The sequence below is a fragment of the Carassius carassius genome, chromosome 2 (assembly GCF_963082965.1).
Source record: "Carassius carassius chromosome 2, fCarCar2.1, whole genome shotgun sequence".
NCBI classification, from domain to species: Eukaryota; Metazoa; Chordata; class Actinopteri; order Cypriniformes; family Cyprinidae; genus Carassius; species Carassius carassius.
The window spans coordinates 18890053-18910883 of NC_081756.1; the positions used below are offsets into that span (position 1 = coordinate 18890053).

The 20831-nt window shown below is 39.0% G+C and overlaps 1 protein-coding gene across 1 annotated transcript in view; it reads right to left on the reverse strand.

The window, feature by feature from the left end:
* Window positions 1-12333: 12333 nt before the first annotated feature.
* Window positions 12334-20831, reverse strand: part of LOC132097349 (immunoglobulin superfamily DCC subclass member 3-like) — a 79792-nt gene continuing 71294 nt past the window's right edge. The window contains exons 8-14 of the mRNA XM_059503004.1: window positions 17396-17643; window positions 15667-15831; window positions 15182-15370; window positions 14611-14715; window positions 14380-14515; window positions 13973-14213; window positions 12334-13760 (exon numbers count right to left, since the gene is read on the reverse strand). Coding sequence (XP_059358987.1) covers window positions 13623-13760; window positions 13973-14213; window positions 14380-14515; window positions 14611-14715; window positions 15182-15370; window positions 15667-15831; window positions 17396-17643 — 1222 coding nt within the window. The 3' untranslated portion in view covers window positions 12334-13622. The remainder of the gene's footprint in view (window positions 13761-13972; window positions 14214-14379; window positions 14516-14610; window positions 14716-15181; window positions 15371-15666; window positions 15832-17395; window positions 17644-20831) is intronic.

A 20831-nucleotide genomic window follows, 5' to 3' on the forward strand; every position in this document is an offset into this window, starting at 1 on the left:
CGTAGGAGGGGCTGGCCGCGTCCCCGCCGCTGAATCGCACGTCCGCCGGTGTTCTGGATGTGGTGCTGGGTAAGCTCAACTGAAGAGCTGCTTTGTTTCAGCCCCTATATTGATCACCCCTGACCCAACAGTTTGTGGTGGAGGTCGATGCGTCGGAGGTGGGGGTAGGAGCGGTGTTATCGCAACGTCCACCCTTGCGCGTATTTTTCATATCGTTTATCTCCTGCCGAACGAAATTACGATATTGGTAACCGAGAATTGTTGGCAGTTAAGATGGCATTGGAGGAATGGCGATACTGGTTAGAAGGATTGGGGGTTCCTTTTATTGTATGGAGAGACCACAAGAACCTAGAATACATTAGCACTGCCAAAAGGTTGAACTCCAGGCAGGCTCGTTGGGCACTTTTTTTCGGACGTTTTGACTTTACTATCTTGTACCGCCCGGGTTCCAAAAATATTAAACCCGACTCTTTGTCACGTATTTTTGACCATTCCGAACGCCCGTCCACTCCCGAGTGTATTTTTCCTGAGACATTAGTGGTCTCCACACTCACATGGGAGATCGAATCGAAGGTCAGAACGGCCTTAGAAGGGGTAACGCCTCCGCCCGGGTGCCCATCGAATCGCTTATTTGTGCCGGAGGGATTAAGGTCCAACGTTATCCAGTGGGGACATTGCTCTAATGTAGCTTGCCATCCAGGGGTTAACCGCACTAGACTTTTAGTCAAGCAACGATTCTGGTGGCCACTAATGGTTCGTGACATTCACAGTTTTGTTTTGGCTTGCTCGGTTTGTGCCACTGGTAAGACTTCCAATTGGCCCCCTGATGGGTTACTTCAACCGCTGCCGGTCCCGTCGAGACCCTGGTCCCACATCGCTCTAGATTTCATTACCGCCCTCCCAGGGCAACACGGTAGTTTTAACCGTGGTGGACCGGTTCTCGAAGGCAGCCCACTTTATTCCCTTGCCCAAATTACCCTCAGCCAAGGAGACAGCGTTGACCATCGTAGATCACGTCTTTCGTTTACATGGCCTCCCGATAGACGTGGTTTCCAACAGGGGACCCCAAGTTGTGTCCAAATTTGGGCGAGAATTCTGTAGATTGCTGGGAGCGACTGTAAGTCTGTCCTCAGGGTTTCATCCCCAGAGCAATGGTCAAACCAAGAGAGCCAACCAAGATTTGGAAAGGGTGTTGCGATGTTTGAGATGTTCTCCAAGAATCCTTCCTCCTGGAGCCAACAATTGTCTATGGGGGAGTACGCCCACAATACCTTACCAGTATCAGCTACGGGCCTATCTCCCTTTGAGTGTAGTGTAGGTTACCAGCCACCTATTTTTCCCAGTCTGGAATCCGAAGCCGCCTTAAACTCCCTCCTGCCTACAGGAGAATTCATCCCGCCTTTCATGTGTCAAAAATAAAACCCGTATTTCATTCTCCCATTAATCCGCCTACCCCTTCGTAGATGGGGAAACCACCTATTCGGTTAATCGCATTCTGGACTCTAGACGGAGGGGACGCGGATTTCAGTACTTGGTGGACTGGGAAGGTTACGGTCCAGAGGAGAGAAGTTGGGTACCTGCTAGGGACATCCTGGATCACTCCCTTATCGATGATTACAATCGACAGGTAAGAGATTCTGGGGACGCCAGGAGGCGTCCCTAGGAGGAGGGGTACTGTCACGGTTCATGAATGCACCATCTCCTGCTGTATTCATGTTACGTCATGTTGATTGTTTCATGTGGGTGTTGCCGCTGATCGTCTGATCAGCGGCAGGTGCAGCTCATTCCAACAGCCTACTTAATGCCCTGTCTTTCGTCTCTTGTTTGTCAGATCGTTGTTTGAGGACCTCCATGTTGATGTCTGTTCAGTCTCTCATGTTCCTGCCCTTGCTTTGTCTCCTGTTCGGTCGTTGCTGGATTGTATCAGTCACTCACGGATTATCTTCCCCTCTCACGGATCTACCACCACCATCATCTCTATCAGCGCACTCAAACCACCTACTCACCAGTCTGTGCTGCCGTCGAGGTCCCTGCGTCACTCTCCAACCTTCCATCACACCTCTTGTCAATAAACTCTGTTTACTCGCATTTGCCTTCTGTCCTCCATACAAGTCGGTACAAAATCTTACTGTTCAAAAACTGTTGACTGGTAGGTCATATAGATTACAGAAATGTTATATTGTAATGATATAACATTTCTGTCCCCCTCGATTCTGAAAGATGGCTACGCCCGTGATTTTAACAAAGTGTTGATGCAATGTAAATAAGAGATTCGTTGGGCAGCGTAGAGAACTGTAACGATAATAACGTATCTTTGTGAGATCATGATGAAGTGATGAAGTGATTATGAATGAAGCGCTCTTTGTGTGTGTGCATATAAATATATATATATATATATAGAAACACACATACGAGCACTTGCCTGATTGCCAACAAGTGCAGACATTTGATGCCATTTCACTTACCGTCTGCAGTTCTGAATCATGACCGGGATCCTTTATAGCTCCATCCTTCAGTATCAAACGATGTGCAAATCCAGCGCCAAACTGGGCCTTGTTTCTAAAACGTTCTTCAACAAACACACTTGCAAAACTCCTTTGCTGCCTCGGAAAAACAAACTGCATTCATTGTTCACATAACGCTGGGTTCTTTGGTAAGCTGAACAAGGTTATCTTTCCATTACATCCAAAAACACACTTTTTTGACAAAACATTCTTCTTGAGTGAGTCCCATTCCTGAATGGAGGGTGTCTTCCGGGAGAAATGCCCATATAAGGAGTTCCACCCTTCATTACATCACGAAGATCCAAGCATGAAAAAAACTCTCCGAAAACTTGTAATGAAAATTGTAATGAAATTACCAAAAAAGGCGATTAAAGCTGCAAACTGATTAAACTGATTAAAGCTTTCCCACGGCTCCTGGGAAACCCCATTCTCATCACTGTAAAGCTGTTTTTCAGGAAACAGATGCCTCTCCAGGTGATTCTTGTGTAGATTTGTGTAGTGTTGCATTCCAGTGGAGGAAACAAGGACCTGGCTACTAAAATAAAGAGAATATCTATAAATTCTGTGGATAGTTTTTCATTCTTCTTCATAATGTTCTCTCTTTTCCTTCCCATTTCAGTTCTGCTGTGCAAAGCATCATTGGATAATGTACCCAGGAAAATAATTATCTGTCTTTCACTTGAAAGAAGATCAGGTATGTCAAGTATAATGTAAAAAAAAATAAAAAAATAAAAAAAAACAATGTCTTTGAATTTGTAAAAACATCAACTTCTATTTATATCTTCCTCAAACCTGCCTGCAATGTTTTTGTTTAACTTACATGCAAACGTTTGCGTTTGACATGAGGGAAATTTGCTTCTTATCATGAAGAACAACACAGAGGACATCTCTATAACCTCTTTTAACCCTATCTAGGTCACTAGTGTTTACTGTGAACATTACCATCAGCTTCACTAAATGTTTCCAAAGCCATTTGTCACAGTTGTAAATATGACAGCTTTTTTTCGTGAGGGGGTTTGGCGTCACGCCATCTTTGTGAAACAGAAAGAGACACACACATCTCCCGGAGATCCTGTATAATTCAACCAATCCGATGATGACTTCGAAACTCCTGAAGTGTTTCCACTTTTGTTTGCTGTATGCATCAGACGGTCCATGACATCTGAGCCTGAGACTAACAACCCTGTTTCAGTCTCTTTCAATATAAAAGTGTCAAAATGAATATCAAAATGATTTGAGAAATGCACTAAAGTGACTGAGAAGTACTGTAACTGCATTAGTCTGTCATCAACGGCTCAAGTCTTCATTACTAGGTCTAGAATGGCGCTTTGGAATTAGCAATACAGGCGTGGGTTGATATGTGTAAGAAAGTAATCCTACACACAAGAGAATTTTAAATACTTTTTATTAAGTTGTGGATTTGGATATATATTTAGACACAGTGGCGGTTCTACACGGAGGCCTAGGGAGGCCCGTGCCCCTGTAGACATGTCCCTGGCCACCCCTGTGGCCACCCCCGTGCTGAAAAAAAAAAAAGTAATATGATTTTACACGCGAGCCCCAAAAGCGGAACTAATGTGACGCAACGTTCTACACGGGTAAATTAGTGCAGCGCACCCAAACACTTAGGAACTTTATCATATTCAGGGATGCAAACATCGCGCTTTTCGGCGCCTCCCGTTTTTTTCACATCAGTTTGGGTGACTTGGGTCTGATTATAATTCTCAAAGTCATCTTGAGCAATTCCATAGCTTAATGTTATGGACAGAAGACTATTTACATCATTAAATTAAAGTTTACGGAAACCTTGTTTTCCCTCCTCTGCGGCTGTCAATCATTCTCCATTCAGTATTCAAATAGTGCGCACCTCGTCCATTTACAGCAGGATACATGGTAAAACTCTCTCCAATATTATATACTCACATTATAATGCTTGATCTGTAGATAAAAAGGCTGTGGATTTGCATAAAATGACTTTATTTTGTGTATTTGTATTTTATGTTTGTAAAAGACTCGCTTGTGCCTTTTAGATCACACACGTTCTAAAAGCCGTAAACTTTTAAAATCACTTTGTGAGCTCAGTTTTGAAGCGTTTCATATTATCATGGTTTTGCGCACTGAAAGATTATTAAAAGCTTATTATATTTTTAGCCTGCACAATAAATTTAAAATAAGCATAATTTTATTGTATATTATTTCTGTGTAGTGTAGTGCAAGCATTATAAATATATACACTTCTGAATTCTTGACATTCATATATAAATATTAAATTGTGAAATGTATGATTGCCTGATTGAATTTTATAAGAGTACTAATAGTAATTTGTTTTTATTAACATGTTTAGATTGTGTAAAATTACTGTGTAGATTTTTTCAAGAATTACTTTTTGTATTTATTTGCATTACATTTAAATAAAATATGTTTCCATTTTTAATGTGCCCCTCTGGTTAAACACTGGCCCCTCCTTGGCCCCCCTAGTAAAATTTGTCTAGAGCCGCCACTGTTTAGACATTCTGAAAGAATGAAACCTATTTTTTTTTATTTTTGTTAAAAATGTTGGTTTGAAATGTCAGTTTCTGCATTATTTTTTTCTAGTCAAACCTGAACACACGGAGAAAGACATTTTGTTACACATAACATCAAAATTCACAAAAATGTAATAAAAATGAACAGGAATGCTTTTTCAGAGGTTGATCAATCTGATTTCAATTTCTTATTTGAGTCTTGTGGCTCAGTTCTGCCATGCTCATTTGAGTTTATATAATTGTGTGTTTGAGTGTGTGTTTTTTTTCTTTTTTTTTCTTGATGCTTTAGTGTATAACCCCTTCCTTGGTGTCTTGTGTTTTTACTGCATTGTGGCTGCATTATTGATTTTATATCATGCATTTAAAAAAATGCTTTGTGTTACAGTCATTAGTTCATATACATATGTGTGTCTGTTTTGCTCTCTTGATATTTTAGTTTCAACCCTTCTTTGCTGTGCACTTTTTTTGGCATTTTGAATGATTTGTAGATTGTATACACAAGTCATTCTTTGTATTTTTGTGTATTATCCATTTATTTCCAATGGACATCAATTTTTGACCATGAACAACACAAGTGTGACTTTTTTTATGACAATTTTTTTTTTTAAATCAAGTCCACTATTTATTTATTTTTTGGTCTCATAGTGACTGCCATAAAAGAAATCGAGTTTTGTACCATTCCAATGAAGTAACTATTTATATATTATATTTATTTCTTTTGGTCTAACATGACTGAACAACACCAGAGGGTTAACTAATAAAAATAACAATACAGGTTAATTTATAATATAATATAATAACTTAAAAGCGATTGTTCCTCAGGCAGCATGTGGCAGTCGTGAACTCTCAGGAAGGACTGGGGTTTTTTCTGGTATATGGAGGCCACCTCCTGCACCTCCTCTCTAGAGATATAAATAGACTGAGAATAACAGCTGGACATGGTGTGGTAGAAAGGGAAAGGAGCTGGGTAGACTCTGGGCGTTCAGAAACACCTTCATTCTCTCTCTCTCTCTCTCTCACTGTTCAGCAGGAACAGAGGCCAGGTAAAGCAAATTTGATTGCACACAAAGGAGTATGATTAGCCTCGCAGGAATAAATTGGAAAAATATTACTTACATTCCGATAAAGACTAAATAAAAAACTGCTGTATTACTGTGTGAAGGCAACTTTTTACTCCTTGGTCTTAAACTGGACCTTCTCCACAGCTAAAAGTCTCACACACATGTACACATTTCTTTGTAGACTCTGTGTTATCTGTTATGCCACAGATTGGCCTCTTTACCATGGATTTTCACATATGAATTACATTGAATTTGGCTTTATGATTTCTCTTTTTCATTGTCCTGTTTCACACAAAGCTGCTGCCAGGTGCCCAGGGGAGGGTCTTTTCCTCCCCCCACCTCATCTCTGCTCCTGAGGGGCTAACAGAGTCGAGAAGTGCATGGGCTTACAGTGTGTTTGTGTGTTGGGATTTGATCACACTCACTAGAACTGTGTGTGTGGACACGTGGATCTCTGTGGAATCAGCACTCTATATCTCTGCTCATGTGCGACACTCTCTCACAGCCACAATAAAGGTCAGTGGATTTATTTCTGGCATATATAGTATTTCTAGAGTGGCCCAAAGCAACTCCATGGACTCATTCTTTTATATTCTTGTCTCAAAATGTTTTCCTTTTTCAAATTTGTATGTGTTACAACACATCTTACTGTGCAGTTCTATTGTACAAGCACATATGACACCCAAAACAAATGTAAGCTTAGAGGTCTTTTCAACACAGAGGGCAGCAACCCTTGACTGAAATGGGGGCACACGCCACATGACATTTTCACATGGAATTTGGTACAGTGTGTCCCAAATGCACATCCTCATGTTTTCGAGTACCAACAAACACAAAGATGCCCTCACATATACAGACAGCACTCTATCAGAGCAAAGCAGCAGGAACCGCCTGACTGATTCTGATTATTAGCAACATGTTAGGAGGATGTTTTTCCTCCCCCTCACCTGGGAGCCATGTTACAGCTGAGAGATCTGGAAGCTGTACGAGGAGAGAGAAGATATACATAAATAAAGGGAAAAGAAAAGACAAAAAACTAAAGAAATGATAAAGAAAGAACGCATAAATTATGAAGGAGAAAAGATGTAAAAGAAAAAGTAAGAAAAGGCAAAATAAAGGATGAAAGAAGGGACAAAAGAAATGGTGAAAGCAAACAAGCATCAGGTGGGCATGCATATCGGTGTGACCCCGGTCTGTTCAGTCTCAGAGGGTCCCAGTGGAGGAGAGCCAGCCAGTGTCGGGTTTCACTGGTTTATATGGACACTCTGGATGTTTGCGCTTTAGGAACAGACATTCTAGTTGTAAAAACAGCTTCAGTTTTCTCTGATTTACAGCACAAATATAATGAAGAAAGCAGCACAACACAAAAACAGGAAAATACAGATGAAAGAGCAGCAAGAACATTATATCTTATGACTGGATGTTTTAGTTAGCGATATTGCATGACAACGTTGCAATTGCTGTGAGCTATAGTCTGATAAATGTTTCTGCCTGTGCATTTGGGTAAATTCATGCATTTCCACATGCAGTGTAATCAATCCACGTTCAATATACTGAACACTGCAGCTAGTCAATGAGCGGAGACTGCAGAGAGCTGACGAGGCACATTCAGATACCCACACACACACACAAATACAGGCAGACACGTGTTAGCAAACACACTAAACATATAATAATAATAATAATCTTATGGACCCCAAACTATTGAACAGTAATGTATACATGCACACAAATTCACTGAGACACTCTCTGATAAAGGGGAGCTGTGAATAAAAACAGGAAAATGTAAAACTAATTGACAAAGAAAGGAATCATTTTTAAAACTAGAACTTGTTTATTGTCATCGTTACTGACTTTAAACAGTGTTTCATAATGAACCCTAAAACAATACAAACCACTAAAAACGGTCTAGTATTCTTTCTTTATATAAATATACATATACACATATAAAATAAATATGCATATGTACATACACAACACTGACAGTCTGTGGTCAGAGGGGGTTACAGACATCAAATTTGGAGGAGACAAAAACAGTGTTTCCAATGCAGTTAAAACAGTAATTTCACCCGGATCTGAATTACAGAGTGTGAGTTTCATGAAGAACTGAATAGTGAAAACAGAACATCTCACACCTGCTCAGTTGAATGTCATCTCTTGTGCTCTCTTCATTTCCTCTAAAATGACACTTTGTCTGTGAACAGAAATGGCTGGATGGCGAAACAATTTGCTGAAGGGTCATGTGCAGCACAAAAGCCATTGCTTGCTGGAGTTTGTCCCCAGGGATTGTTGTTATGCCTGTTTTCCTGCTGAGCTCCAGACTTAAAGTTTGTATGGTGGATTACAGAGACAACTGACTGTGTTACATTTCCATAATCACATGCAGCTCTGAGGGTGGTTAAATAGCTATACACAAATACAGTTTGCGCTGACACATTGATGCATAATTTCCTTCATTTCCTTAATGAACAAAACACACTTTGACAGTGAATTGATCCGTCAAGTCTTCATAAAGTGTTACACAGGTCTTTAACAAAGAACCTTACAATGTAGATATGAATGCAAGGTGATATTCACTATTTTGTAGAAGAGGAGATAAATGCATCGAAACAGAACAAGCTGAACATGAAAATGCTAAAAGATTGACAAGAGCATCCCGTGATTTGCAGTAGTGACAAGAAATAGCACCATATTAAGGAGATTTTCAGTGTTTTAGTCATGAACACAGTTTTACAGAAGTGACGGTCATCTTCACATTCACTGTACTTTAACCAAAACCTCTATAACAGCTTTAAATTAATTAGTTGAGATGTGATTAGGAACCTAAAAGAGCATCAAATCAGACTTGATTAGTGTAATTTTTTACCCAAGAAATGCATGAACTGTCAGTGCCATCCAGTTTGTGCTTGCAAACGAGGCTTGATCTAATCTGTAAAATATTCATTTTTATCCATGTGAATTTTTCAGTTCAAACAAGTCTGTGGAAACAGTATAGGATTTATACTTCAGCATATTTATATTTGTAACAATGACAAACAGGAGTATGTTTTTTTAACTCCCTTAGTTTGTAAAAAACAAACAAACAGGAAACACCAATACAGTAATAAACATACTTTGGAAGCCTAAAAATCAAGTTAATTATTTAAAATATGTAACTGTTGCACTCTATCAAACGCATAACCATAACTTGTCTTAGCATGAGACTACTGTAATTTGCAAAGTTATAAGTAACTTCAAAACCCACTGAATGGATTTAAATTACATTGTTTCTATAAAAAAAGTAGGAATCTTAAGATCTCAATTAACATATTGATATTGTATTAAATAGATAATTAATGCTGGAAAACATTCTATTTTTAAACACCACGGGCTGCTTTTCTGCTTCCATTGTAAGAGCATCACTACAAAAATTTCCCAACAGTACAGTACGACAAGATTTTACTAACAGTAATGGACATCATCACAGGACCAGATTTTCACATGGTAACATCAGAAATCCCCAGTTGCTTCTAGAAACCTCTTGCTGTGATTGCATCAAATACACACGTTTATAGCCTCTGAGTGTGTAAAACTATAAAAGCAAGCATATACTGTAAACAGTTAGGCCGCTATGGGTCCCCTCACCAAAAGCAAGAAATGCACTCCCATCTAATCCTGCTCCTGAAAGGGGCTTAACAGATTGAAACTGGTACATATTATCCTCTACTAAAAGGTGTTTGTTTTACAAATTCAAAGTTTGAACGTCCTTCTGCTGCTGTGAATTGGTCGGTGTTGTCATAGCAGTGGCGGGAGCTGAGGCTGCTACATGTTAATGCCTCATCCCTAAGTCTCCCTGGGGAAATCTGGGACATGGGACTAATGCGGACACAAACATGACTTTCTTTACAGGGTTGTGACGCGTATGTGCGTATACTATATATATGTGAGAGGTGGGTTCTAGAGACTAGAGATTCTAGAGATTGTAGTAGCATGTTCTGTTCTTTCATGGATTTGAGCCAGAAACGATACTAAATATTGAATGGAAATAAAAAGCGAGATCAAGCACTATGAGCGGCTCAGAAAGCCTGTGGATCAAATGCTTGATCACAGATACTGACTTTACACCATGAGGATTATCATCACAGGTTCAACACATGCAAAACGGCTCCAATTACCCCTTTATTTGAAACCAGATATAGGAGCTAAAAACCTATGAATACAGCAGCTGTTCATTTGTAGTCAAAAGTCCACCCGAATTCAACCAAAACAAGACGTGCTTTCTAGAAGACATTTTGCAACATTAGAGATCGCACTGGAATCTTACAAATATTATAACATGAATCCTGATGATGCTCATTACGGTTTTTAAAAATACTTAATTGTACTGATTTGCACAATAGTATTTTACAAGCATCACAAGACCAAATCTATCTGGAAACAAGCAACAAAAGTGCACCTAACTTTTGGAGATGTAACAGCATTGAGAATTGCTTGTATCGCATTACTGTACAGATGAAACCGTTTTGTCTTATTACAGGAATGCCAAGAGCACCAAAACTGTACAATAGATATTTCTTAGAGACTTTCATTATTAGGGACAAAGTTCTAGAGCACAGCATTTCACATACCTTCTGTTGTTCAGAGTCTTTTCCATTAATTCTATTTAACACAGCCAAAGAACTGAGCACTTATCTGTATACAGACAACACAAAAGCTTCTACTGTATCCATTGACAACACTACAATTGCATTTGGTGCAATAAATATACAGCACATTGTCTTTTCTACACTGTAATACACTGTGCAATTCTGTTCCAGAACCAGTATTTGAAGGAATATACATCTATGAATAGGATTTTTGATTATCTAGGCTTACTTTGTCCATTTCTATAAAAAGATTAATTACAGAAGCTGTGGGTGTTATGAAAATATGAAATTTTGAAAAATATGAATGTTATGAAATTTTTCTTTTATGCCAAAAATCATTAGGATATTAAGTATAGATCATGTTCCATGAAGATATTTTGTAAATTTCCATAAAACTACCATAAATATATAAAAACATAATTTTGATTAGTAATATGCATTGCTAAGAATTCATTTGAAAAAAATTCAAAGGGGATTTTCTCAGTATTTAGATTTTTTTGCACCCTCAGATTCCAGATTCTCAAATAGTTGTATCTCCGCCAGATATTGTCTGATCCTAATAAACCATACATCAATGGAAAGCTTATTTGCATAAATGCATATATCTCAATTTCAATTCACACTTAAGACTGGTTTTTGGTCCAGGGTCACAAATATAACACATAAAAAACATGTGTTTTTTTAAACATATGTTTACATAAAAAAAAAAAAAAAAATCAAGGAGCATGAAAAGCTGATGCAACGCACTCATCTGCTAAAGCAGTGGTTCCCAACCTTGTTCCTATAGGCCCCCCCAACTCTGCATATTGTGCATCTCTCCTTTGTCTGACACACCCATTTCAGGTCTTGGAGTCGCTACTAATGAGCTGATGATCTGAATCAGGTGTGTTTAATAACAGAGACATGGAAAACATGCAGTGCTGGGGGGCCTCCAGGAACGTGGTTGGGAACCACTGTGCTAAAGGGCCCAAAGGAGATGTTCTCCTCTGATGTGTGTATGCATGTGTGTGTGTGTGTGTGTACTATACAAAAAATACAATCTCCCCATCAGAGTAGGAGCGACCTGAGAACATGACTGTTGTGTCGAGGTAGGTTACTAAAAATATATATATGTACCATAGCACTATGGGACACCAGAGAAGAGAAGGAACATCTTGCTGGTACTTTCAACTCTCCCTCCCCACTAAAAGAAACAGCTGGTCTTGGACTGGGTGGCTGAGCACACAGTGAAAATCATCCTCTACTCAGTATTCTGGGAGTCTAATGCCAACAGATGTCATATGTGCGAGTTATGAGCGTATGTCTGATGCACTTTGTGCTCCCTGATCAATGTGGCCCTAAAAACATGGACGAGGGGCATGGGATATAAAAAAAAATGATGGAACTCCACATAGAAGCCATGAGAATCTCCAGTGGCTTTGGCTCATAATGGAATGTTCACTTCCTGGAGAATTCTAGAATGCCCAGTCCTTCCATAGTTTGGTGTTCACATCATAACATGCAACGGAGAGTCTGAATGGTCTCAACAGTATCGAAGGGTGCTTGGGCTTCTTCAAGCAAAGTCCATCTCAATTCTTCACAAAATATCACAACACGTGATATGTGTATCTTCCTATATCACATTTTACTTCTACCAGCACCCATAGAAAGTATATGTGCTTAATTATTTAAAGAATGCTTTACATGTCCATCTCCCCAGTTCTTTTGTGTAACATGATATGGAAAACACATGAAGTCAAACTATTCAAATACCTAAACCTAAACGTGTTTATATCCAGCGTTGCGTACAGTGGCCTCTCTTCTTCCAGCGGTTCATCTGAGAGCAGTAGTTTTTTAATCCTGAAGACATTAGTAACAGTGCAGTTAAAAAGTTCCCATTTTACTGCGTCTACTACAATAAAAAATAAAAAATACTCAAAATACTCTGATCAGGAAACATACAACCAAAAAAATTCTAAGTGAATACAAGGACACTATCAAAACATCTTGACAAGCAGAATTCATAGAACAATGTCATGTCAACTGGCATGAGGTACTGACATATCAAAACACAGCAATTCATTAACATAGTGAAGCCAGGATCTCACAAACAGAGGCTATGTTTCATTATGAGATTAGAACCACAGCGACAATAACAACATTGTTATTTTGAGGTAGAACATTGACTTCAACATTTGGAAGTGCTATATGTTGGATTTTTTTCTTGTTTCGCTTCAGCGAGCAGGGGAGCGGCAGTCCTTGAAATCTGAGGTAGAGAAGCACCTTTTTCTCTTTTGACTGAACGACTGATGTGTATAAAAACAGAACAGACAACAAGATGCAGATCTCAAAGACTTCCTACAAGACATTCATTCCTGCTGAGGTAGGTTTTTTGTTGCAAATTCTAAGGTTCACATAGCTGAGTCTAAAGTCTTTATGAAGGCTGAGACCTACTAAAAAAACATTGATACCAGTGAACAAAAAAGTCCTGAGAATAATATGAAATCCCTGGAAGAAGTTCTTGGTCTCTGGTGGATTGACTTGTGAAATCATACGTAGGTTAAGAGGAGGCAGCAAGTTGCAAAATAGATGTTTTGGTATTAAATATACTTCTCTGTTGTGCAGAAGAAGCCAAATAAAATCAATTCTAGATACTAGTGACTGGAGACTTTCGATGTATGCTGCCATCTGAAACTGCAAGAGTGTATTTGTTCACCTACCAATGAGAAATAATAGATGTCCATCGCAGAACCTTGAGGCCAGAGGGACCCTCGGCATTACGGTCCAGTGATTCCCACAAAGGGAACTTAACTTACGAATAATATATTCTTTGCATGATAAAAACAGAACTGAAAAAGATGAATACTTCAGTTGACCTGAGCTGGACAGGAGTCTGAGTAGAGGATAATCTTGGCCTTTATTTCTTCATCAGTCTTCATCCTGTTGGTCATCTGCTGGATGCTGCTGGAACTGCCCCTCACACTCCTCCATCAGGCTGAAGTCATCAAGGGGAAGTGTGGACATCTGGGTTTTATTCAATGGACAAAAGACCAAAGAGCTCGCATTCTGTAAATAAACACACACAAATACATGGTAAAAAACAGCAATCTCATCAGAGCTCATAGGGTTATAATTTTGCTTTGATCCCTTTCAGTACACTCAGGCAAATGCATCTCTTTCCATTTCACTTTTATATGCATTCGTAAATTGTTCTCTGAGAAGCCCTATAACCATGCAATCCACATGTCTATAAATGAATGCATTTCCCCAAGGCTTACTGTGTGGGTGGTATCAGGTGGATGGGAGAAGTGGGATGGTCCTGAGAAGAGTCTCTCCATCTCATTGGAGTCAGTGCAGCTCTTTGCAGTGAGGGTTCCTCCATTTCTGTCTGAGCTGAACCTGTGAGGGCTGTTGAGGGCCAGAGTCCCCTGTGATGAAGAGGAGGATTCGAGCACGACTCCAGCTGCTGGATTGCGGCCCGCCTGTCGGGTGGCCTGCACGGTTTTACACATCATCAACCTGCAAGTAAAAAACTATTTAACTCTGTATCCAAAGAAACATGTTGACCTTTATTTAAAATAAGACTTTTTTTCACCTGAAGCCCATGCCCACTGTGAATGCATGATATATGCACTATAAAACGATACCAGTGGCAAGCACACATAAGGCAGCATTGATTCCTTACCTTCCCCTGTAGCTGAACACAAGGAAAAGGACACAGAAAATGATGCAAGTGACTCCAATATGGATGCCGATGATGATGCCTGTGGTGGAGCTTTTATTCTGTTCATCTTTTACACAGTCACAAGGGGTATTTAGCACTGCAGGAACAGAACACACACATATGCACAGTCAGTGTCAGTGTGTTTATTATGCTTGCATGTGTGGGAGTGAACCAGTGTGTTGCATCAGGCACCTGATTTCTCCACTGCCTCCTTGAGTGACACCAAGCGCAGAGTGGCATTGCCCTCTCCATGCTGGTTAAAAGCCAGAATCTTCATTTCATACACAAAAGAGGGATCTGCCAAAAGAGGTGTTAAAAGAAGTGAATACTCAAAAAAAAACATTTTGTAATTATATGCATTAATATATGCATTAATAATTTCTGTTAACTTGGCTATGAAGCATATACAGAATAAAGTTTTTTTATTATTAGTTATTATTACTGTTATTGTTATAGACTAAATGTTTAATAAAAATAATAACAACAAACAACAACAACAACTGACATCATGATTTTCTTTTATAAACATATGCATTAATTGGCCTATATCATGCAGACTAAATGTTAAACAAAACCAACAACAACAACAATAATAATAATACATTAATAATGGGTCTTGAAAAGACAAGCAGAAAATTGCACTGAATGCAACAAAAATACACACGAACATGAGAATGCACAAGTATTTTTAATGTGTTATTTTACACAGAAATCCATTCTTCTCATACTTTTTAAGAATAAAGCCCACTATGGCCGGACTCACCAAGCTGAGTGATGTTGTACTGGGTCACATTACGTGGGAAGGTAAGGGGTCCCGTGAAGACGGGGACGGGAACCTTACGGTAGTAGAGATTGAATCCTTCCTGCTGGCCCATCTTAGTGGAAGGCTCCCATGTGGCCTGGACCACTGTCGAATTAATCACCTTCGTGAACAAGGCTGGTGGTGCAGGGACTGTAGGCAATGCAAAAAAAAAAAAAAACACAAAACACAAAACATAAAGGTTCAGGCGTAATATATTTCATCAGCAAGAGAAAACACAACGGGTGGGAACTTTACCCTGATGACCTTGAATGAAAGACTATGCTGTGTCAAAAACACCTCTGAGGAAAAGGTTTCAAGAGGGAGAGTGTGTTTTTAGTTTATTACTGCCAGCACAATTAACAACTTAAAATAACTGGAAATTATACAATTATGCAACAGAAGAAGCTTGTGCTTGCATGATTGTTGAAATATGTTTTATACAGTACCTTCTCCCAGAGTTCTCTCCACAGCTGTCTCAGAGGGTTTGCTGGCTCCGCGAGATGTGTAAGCCTTCACATAGAAGCTGTAGCTGGTGGAAGGCTCCAGATCTCCGATTACCTGCTGCAGGGTCATTTTACTTACAGCCTCCTGGTACTCCATCTCCACTGGGTCTGAGAGTAAAGAAGGAAAGAGAGAGGCCATCGTTAAACAGCAAAAAATGGTATGAGAGAGATGAACAAATGGAGAAAAACTGAGCAAGAGAGTGAAAGCACTGGCGTGAGAACAATATTAAGGATTAACCACCACAATTGCCCGACTCATTGGAAAACGCCACTGTTTTTTCACTCCTGAAAACTCTCCCTGATGATATTACTGCGCTGAAGTCGAAGTGCTCCTCCGTCGTACATTATAGTTATCATTTTTTTATCCCCTTAGAAAATAGCCACGTTTTATTTTGTGTCAACATACTTACTATTTAACTAGGGAAAACATGGAAGTGTTTGGTGGCTTCTTAATTCATCCCTGTTTGGATCCTAAACAATGAATGGTGCTAAATGCTAGCATAGTGGCGCCGCGTGCTACATCGATTGAGTGCACGCACTGAGATGGGAGAGGTACTTATCAACTCGTCTATGTTGAGGGAAGAACATAGTGGAATATGGAAAAACAGTGGCGTTTTCCTTTAATGTCGACAACTCACTTAGTCTGCAGTAAATGTTATATTTCCTCATTATTTATTCATGCCAAATTGCTGGAGGTGATCATATACATTATAAATAGCTCAGAATCCAAAACATATCTCACAGAGCTGTAGGGCAGTGAGGCTTCCAACTGATGAGAGATGCGACAGACAGATCAGAAATCTAAATTGCAGTGACTAATAGTAATAATAACACCACAGTAAGAGCGCAGCAGAGGACACTTATAGCACTTCAGTATAGGTCTTAGATCAGCTGTTCAGATGTATTTGCTGTAGCATAGAAAAACATCAACAAGCAATTTTAAAGCTTTACAGGAGAGAGGGACTGATATCTAAATACATATTCAGCCTCATGCTGAGCTTTCAGGAAAAGGCTTCAGGCTTCTCTCTCACTCTTTGCCACCATGTAAGTTCAGATGTCTGATTTTATTTGAACTAAAACAGCAATTTGTCTTTTAAAATGTCACATATTAACTTTAGGGTTTTGTGAATTCAGATTAACAAAACATAGATAATGCCATTGTAGCTCAGCTGTTAATCAGATTGGCTTTTGGCCTTGTGCTTGTGCTCTCGCTCTGAAAGACAGGGGTGATGCGTGACATGCATTTCATCCTTTATATATTAGATTGCTCATTGTGTCATGTATACTCTGAGAGGGAGAAGACTGTTGCCTGACTACGCAAATAAACAAAAAACAGCTTAAGCTCTATTATAACGGCATACATAAATGTGTCTCTTTCTGTCAAGCTGCATAGATTTAAATTCCCACCACAGCTGATGACAACAGGAAAAAAGCAGTGATTTGCTATCGACTCTAAATCACAATGCTTTCCATTATGAGAGAGCCCGGAGTGAAGACTGAATAAAATATGAATTTCATAATGTTTGTGGAAATCTACATTTATACCCAAAATTAAATAACGTATTGATTTACTGAGGAGTGTTTTATATTCGATGCTGAGTAAATTAGATATGATTTGATTTTGCATCTTTGCGTGCATGTGTGTGATTAGGTTCATAAGCAGTTGTCCTACCAGCAGTCTTGCGGATATGCAGCACATATCCAATTATGTCCTGAGTGTTTTGGGTGGGCTCGTTCCAGGACACCTGAATGGAGGTCGGAGAAAGGACTTCTGCACGTACCCCTGTGGGCACACCCGGCAAGCCGTCAGCCCACAGCACGGTCAGACGGGCACTGGCCTGTGTGGAGCCAGCACTGTTCTCTGCAATGCACTGATATATGGCCTCATCATCCTGGGTTACTCCATAGATGGTCAGAGTACTAAGAGAAGAGATGAGAGAGTTATCAGCCATATCAGTTATCAGCTGATATTAATCGTACATGCTTATTTGGCCCATTTTTACATTTAGTTCACTTTTACCATCATCGAACACCTTACATAAAGTTAACTTAAAAACAATAATAGTTTAATAGCAATGTACAACGTACTCTTTAGCAAATCTCAAAATGAATATCTATTTTAATACTGTGATGCACTTTTATCATATAAAATGTTACACACTAAAACATTTTAGTTTACACTATACACTAGCAGTATACACTAAAATAATTTAGATTTAAGTGTTTTATTATATGTAGACAATTGTATACACTTAAATATTTTTTTATATACTTTTATTAATTATTATTATCATTTATAAATAATGATTAATTATTTACCAGTGTAAATGATGCGACTGGCATGAATAAAGCAGAGGCAAAAAAATAAAAAACAAACCATAAGCACCCACCATCTCTGGGTGCTCATTAACATGAAGCAAACCCAACCATCTGTCAAACTCCCTCCTGAATCCTCCTCTTCAATTTCTATTCTTTCTCACTAGTCCTTATTTTTACACTCTCATTCTTTCAGAGTAACACCTTCTTCTTCTTCCTTTGTGTTTCCCTTCATTGCTGGGAGATACGGTGATGGTGGAAAGGGGCAGCATTATTAGTGCTGAATATTTAATCAGATGTTTTTTCTCCCTTAATCCCGAGGCCCTGAAAAAAAATGAAGTTTTACCACTTAAAGGGACAGGATATTTAAATGAGTGCCCTGGGCCTACTGTGACTCTTTCTTTCTAGGCTCCACCTCCTTTATTATGAAAAATTTGAATGAGGCTTATGTTCTCAAACAAATGGTAGGAGTGCTATTATATTGCCCTGATATTATTCAGAGTGAATGGGAAAATATAATGGCATTCAGTGTATGCATTCATTCATTTTAAAACCCTGCAGCCTACATGCAAGGTTACATGCTAGTTATTCCCAGAGATTATGGTTCTCTCTTTTATATTCTTCATGTCTCACCACCAGCCTAAAGCAACCTGCCACATCTTTATCTCTCTTACATATACACCCCCCCCCCCCATACCCGTCTGAATTGGCGATACCTGGTGTTGCAATCAGAATGTTTCAAGTGGTCACTTTTGCTCAGTTTGATGGGATGACACCCAAACAGTGAAATCATCACACTCTTTAGAAAACAACCAAGGAGACATCTTCAACTAGGCTTTTTGTACTTAAAACCAAGGGCTTTTCAGCACTTCCGCTCTGTTACGGAAATTTGAAATGGTAGTCAAGTCAAGTCTGCTTTTATTGTCAATTCTTTCACATGTACAGTGCATACATACAAAGAATTAAAATTGTGTTACTCTCAGACCCATGGTGCATACAGATAACACTACAGTAGAGCCTAAAAGTCTAGATCAAATATAAAATATAAAATACAACTATACAATAAGGGCATGTAAAAAATAATAAAAATAAAAATAAAGTTAAATAAAGCAGTGCAAGGCACATGGCAGATATAGTGCAAAGCAGTGAAGTGAACAAACAGTGCAGATAAAAGATTTTTAGTGCAAAAAAGAAGCTTATTCAGTCTGATTAAAGTGACTGTTCTTTTATTTAAACTGACTGATGAGGTAGTAGAATGACGTCAGTTCTATGCTGAATGAGGTAGTGAGCAGACCAATGCTGCACAAAGTGACTGGTGCATGTCATCGTATGTTGTGGGGGGGTGGGGGGTGGGTGGCAGGACCTGGTGATATGGGATCTGGGGGTGGATCATAGTTCAGTGGTGCCTGGAGCAGAAGAGGGAAGGGGGGCAAGTTCAGGAGCGAGTTCAGCTTCCTGACGGTAGTGCTATTTATTAGCATATTACACTCTAGCTTGGATTTATCCCTTCTGCTTGAATAATTATCCATTGTAAGTTGCTTTTGATATAAAAAAGTCTGCTAAATTAATAAACGTAAATGCTAATTAGGAAGGGAGAGAACAATATGTGCTCTCCTCTGCCAAACTGTATTTCTAAACCACGTGCACCAGCTTGAAATATTGTATGGTGTATTAAACCACCTGTAAAACATGCTAACAGAGCTCAGACGGAGGAATTCACTGATTGTGGATGTGATTTAGCAGGGCTGGTTGGCAGCTTCAGACCATTTCCACTTGTTTTGTCCCCCCCCCCCCCGACACACACACACACACACATAGAGCTGGCAATAAAAATCAAGCTGTTTTTGAAATTCCAAACCAGCATGACATGCCTTCACAACATACCCATAAACCTTGGGCTCTATGGACCAAACTGTCAGGCAAGTTTCATAATGTCATCCCTGCTCTCTGAGGAACAGTGTGACAAACATTAGTCTCCCTACAATCATCTAAGCAGCAAAGTCAGTGTCAGTTAGGCCTAATAAACCCAAAACATAAATGACATTTTTGACTCCAAGACCTCCCATTTTCCACAACAATATTCAAAGGCCCCATTACTTTTCCATTTGTTTGTGATTCACTGGATAAATTTTTTTTTTTTACTAACAATTTCAACTCAATCAAATATTTAGGAGCTTGGCATAACTAGAAACATGCATATTCATTATAAAAATACTGATGATGTTAAAGAATAAGATTTTATTTTCAGGTCAATTGGAACCATAGTCCTTCAAAAAACAGCTGTTGAGAGGGGTGAATTATTAATGCTTGTTTATTTAATAGCTAATTTGAATGCATTTTTTTGGTATTATTTTAAATAATTTAAACTTCCTTTGGAAGTTTCCTGAGGCCCACACAAATGTAAGCTTGATTTTAAACATTCAGAAATGTGTCGGAGCGCATTTTGAAAGCAAATATGGTAAATCCGAATTTAGGAATTGCAACATTATACTGTAATGTACAGTATGAAATAATGGACAATCAGTTTAATAATTACAAAAGATTACAAAGTTATTCAATTATTAGTGCTTTTAAAGATTTACTTTATGTGAGCAAATGTATTTTAAAATGCAAAAATAGAGCAAATGATCACGCAGAAATAAATATCCAATACTGCCTGAAACCAATACATTTGAAAAACATTATTGTGCATTTCGATTTGCAACTTAGGCCTATCTGCTTGCTACAAAAGTGCTTTATTGTTGTTCAGAAAACTGATGTGTGAAGAGGAAAAGCACACAGTGTGCTGGGTC